The sequence below is a fragment of the Gekko japonicus genome, unplaced genomic scaffold (genome assembly GCF_001447785.1).
Source record: "Gekko japonicus isolate JY-2015 unplaced genomic scaffold, Gekko_japonicus_V1.1 scaffold12, whole genome shotgun sequence".
In the NCBI taxonomy this organism is placed as follows: Eukaryota; Metazoa; Chordata; class Lepidosauria; order Squamata; family Gekkonidae; genus Gekko; species Gekko japonicus.
The window spans coordinates 2310207-2313713 of NW_015161947.1; the positions used below are offsets into that span (position 1 = coordinate 2310207).

The 3507-nt window shown below is 45.5% G+C and overlaps 1 protein-coding gene across 2 annotated transcripts in view; it reads right to left on the reverse strand.

Annotated features, from left to right (window-relative positions):
• TXNRD3 (thioredoxin reductase 3) overlaps positions 1–2020 on the reverse strand; it is a 42082-nt gene extending 40062 nt beyond the window's left edge. The window contains exon 1 of one of the 2 annotated variants that reach the window (XM_015429362.1): positions 1799–2020. In XM_015429362.1, the coding sequence (XP_015284848.1) occupies positions 1799–1921 (123 nt within the window). In that variant the 5' untranslated portion in view covers positions 1922–2020. Of the gene's footprint in view, positions 1–1453; positions 1472–1798 lie in introns of those variants that run through there. The other variant, XM_015429363.1, reaches the window with a different exon arrangement.
• Between the last annotated feature and the right edge of the window lie 1487 nt (positions 2021–3507).

Genomic DNA, 3507 nt, shown 5'->3' on the forward strand with positions numbered 1-3507 from the left:
CTTTCCCTGCATTTTCTTTAGTTTCCTGTTCCACTTCTAATTACAGAAGAGACCTCAAACTCTAACCCTCCATCCCATATCAAGTGATTCACTGACAGCATTACTTCCAGGTATTTGGTACCATATCACTCTACGCCCCCTTACTGTGGAACAGCTTGGGGGAAAGGCAGGGTGGAAAAGCTAAGAGCAAGTAGGGAGAGTACACTCAATAGAGACAGGCATCCTTAGTGAATACATCAGTGCTTCCAACTTCTCCTTAGGATAACAATGTTAGTGCTAGACTTCAGAAATGATAGCAACATGGGACATTTTTATTGCTAGATCAACTAATACTGTCCCTTAACACATCAGAAGTTTTACCAGCAGTTCATAAAGCATTCAACTGATATTGAAGAACAAATCTGTGATTTAGTCCACAGGCTACTTCAAGTTATGCAAATTGCTTTAGTCATGTACTTATCTGGCTAAATTAAGCATAGGTATATTAGTGGCAACCACAGGAATATGATAGAGTTTCAGAAAATTTTTGGAACTCAAGTTGTTCCCCAGGCCTTTATGTCCCTACTATCAAGGAAGTCTATCCCCACAACCCATGGGTGTTAGAAAGATACATTAACAAAACTGAGGTAGAGACAAAACATACCCTTTACTGTAATTCCCATTATTTTAGTCTCTTCCACCTAGTTACTTCACATTCCCCTCCCCATTGTGAACACTTTGAAAGTAATTTCAAGGGCTGAATACACAGCCCTTGAACAATACATTAGTCTGTTAAATATCTTACTCAACTAATCAGACTCATGCCAAGTGGCCATCATTTGGTAAGACTTTCAGCACTTAGTTTACAGAAGCAGTTTACAGAAGCACCAGATTTTTTTGTGTGAAATAGACTTAAGAATTCTTATTCTTCAGAATGTGGATCTAGGTACCTTTTGTTTTCCCTGTCATCTCCACCTATTCCTTCAACTTCCTTTTCTGAATCCTAACGGAAGTCCACACATTACCCTTCCCAAATCAGTCAAATTACAGCACCTGAGTACAACACCGGTTTAGTTTACTCAAGTCCCACTGATTACTTCTATAGCAACATGTTTACATTCCAGTGCATGACTTGAGAGCACATGAAGATAAAAACCTTGTGGAAAATGAGCAGGTCTGCCTCTAGTTAGCACCCGGGGTACCACCTTTCACTTTATAGAAAAATTAAATAAAAACCTACAGCCAACCTTATACACATAAGAGATTCTGAACATGTTTTTCCCCCCTCCCACAATGGAAGGTGGGGGTAGAATGCAGTAACTTCGTACAAATTTGAAGTTTCTATTTAGAGTCATGCTGAATCAAGTTTAAAACAAAAACCCGAACACACCGATACCAGATAAGCGTTACTCCAGCAGAAAACAACGCAGGCTCCTTATCACCCTACGTACTGTCAAGAGTCGAAGCTACTCACAGGCTGAAATTTCCGAAGTCAGCCCCTCCCCATGGAGATGGCCCAGGAGAAAGCAGCAGGAGAGGCCCCCTCCCGTCCCCTGGGGCACCTTCGTGCCGCGCTTAGGAAAGGACAATACCCCGACCTCGAGGAAGACAGGAAAAGCTCCCGAAAGAAAAGGCCCCCACATCACCCACGCGAAGACGCGCGACGAGAGACGGCCGGGCTAGCCGGCCGGGCCTCCTTCGCGCCCCACTCCCTTCGCCTTCTCCAGGGACCGTGGGGGGGGGGGGGGGGGGGGAGAGGATGAGGAGGCTGCTTCGTCGCTGCCCACCCCTCCCCCAGCACAGGCGCGTTGCCGCTTACCTTGCTGCAGTAGGGGCAGAAGCTTTTGCTGAAGATCATGACCCGGTGCGAGCCAATCATAGCCTGCACCTGGAGCTTCAGCGAGTCCCTGTCCGGGATCCGGACCTGGCCTGGGGGCGGCATGTCCGGCCCTTGCCTAAATGCAGCCGGAGCAAATACAGCCGCTACTACGGCAGCAGTGGCGGCGGCGGCGGCGACAAGGGTTCAGCCAAGGCGGTAAATTGGCGCATGCGCAAGAGGGGGGAATAACTAAGCCGCTCTAACACCGCCCTCCACCTACTCCGGTCAGACAGAGTCGGGGAGGAGAGACAGGACCCGCGTAACGGCGAGGAGGATACTCACGTGCCCCTCGCTCGAGACGGACCAATAGGATTAGGCTATTAGGGGTGGGTCCAATAAGAAAGAGCGAATGACAGGCGAAGGGGCCCTGAGGTACTTGGGGGTTTAAAGGGGCAGATTACAACGTGGCTACTTTCTAGCTGATCAGCTAGATTCGAGTCCGGTCGCACTTTAAGAGACCAACAAGATTTTCGAGGGATGAGTTTAGATTACATATTGATGTTATCACCCCACTCTTATCATTATACATAATTTATGACGTTTAATTTTTTTTTAAAAAAAATCAAAATTCTTGAATATGACATATTATTATAACTATTGTAGTAGATAAAAATAAATTATACCCTCCCGGACGTACTAATAATTTTAATAACTTCGTTTTAGTTCCAGCTCCTGCCAACCTAGCAGTTCGAAAGCAAGAAATTGCAAGTAGATAAATAGGTACCACTTCGGTGGGAAGGGAACAGCGTTCCGTGCGCCTTGGTGTTTAGTCATGCCAGCCACATGACCACGGAAACGTCTTCGGACAGCGCTGGCTCTTCGGCTTTGAAACGGAGATGAGCACCGCAACCCTAGAGTCGGATTCGACTGGCTTTCGAGCAAGGGAACCTTTACCTTTACTTTACCTTTTAATCCAAAGAAAGCAAGAGGTGTGTGTGTGTGGCGGAGGTTACCTTTACCTTTGCCTAGGTAAATATTTCCCCCCCTTTGTTTCATAAAGCAACATTTCCTCTCACCAAGTTCACCAACAGCACAAGGCATGTCTGGAAAAGGCTTCCACCAGTCTTTCTATGCCGACATTCTTAAGTAATGTATTAGATTTTTATTTCATATCATGATATAATTAACAATTTAGAGACAGTGGCTTATATTTTACAGTGTTAACGAGTTGGGGACTTGCCCAAGAATGGCCTTAGTTTGTTCTACAACTGGACTTCGAGGCTACTCTGCAAGATGTTTTAGTTGCTCTTCCTAAAGTTGTGTTAAGCCAGTCCTCATTCTTATACCTTTGCACCCAGAATTTTGACCAGAGTGCTCAAAGGAATTCACAGCATTAATAAAATAAATCTGTTAAAATGATGTTCCAGGGGAGTAGCTGAATTGCTGCCAAAACAATGAAAAAGTCTTGTGACACTGTAGAGCATTTTTTGAGCCAGCAGCACAATGTGTACATCCAGTTGGCAGTGATACATGCCACAAACCTCTAAATGGAAAAGCGGGGGAAGGAGTGTTATTACAAAAAGATGCCAGCAGGCCCAGTATTCCAAGGCACAGGTGTGTTCCTTTCCACTGCAGAGCACACACAGAAATAAAACAAGGTCCAGTCAAAAGAGTAAATGATCCACTCAGAGTGGGTGTGGATCACTTCC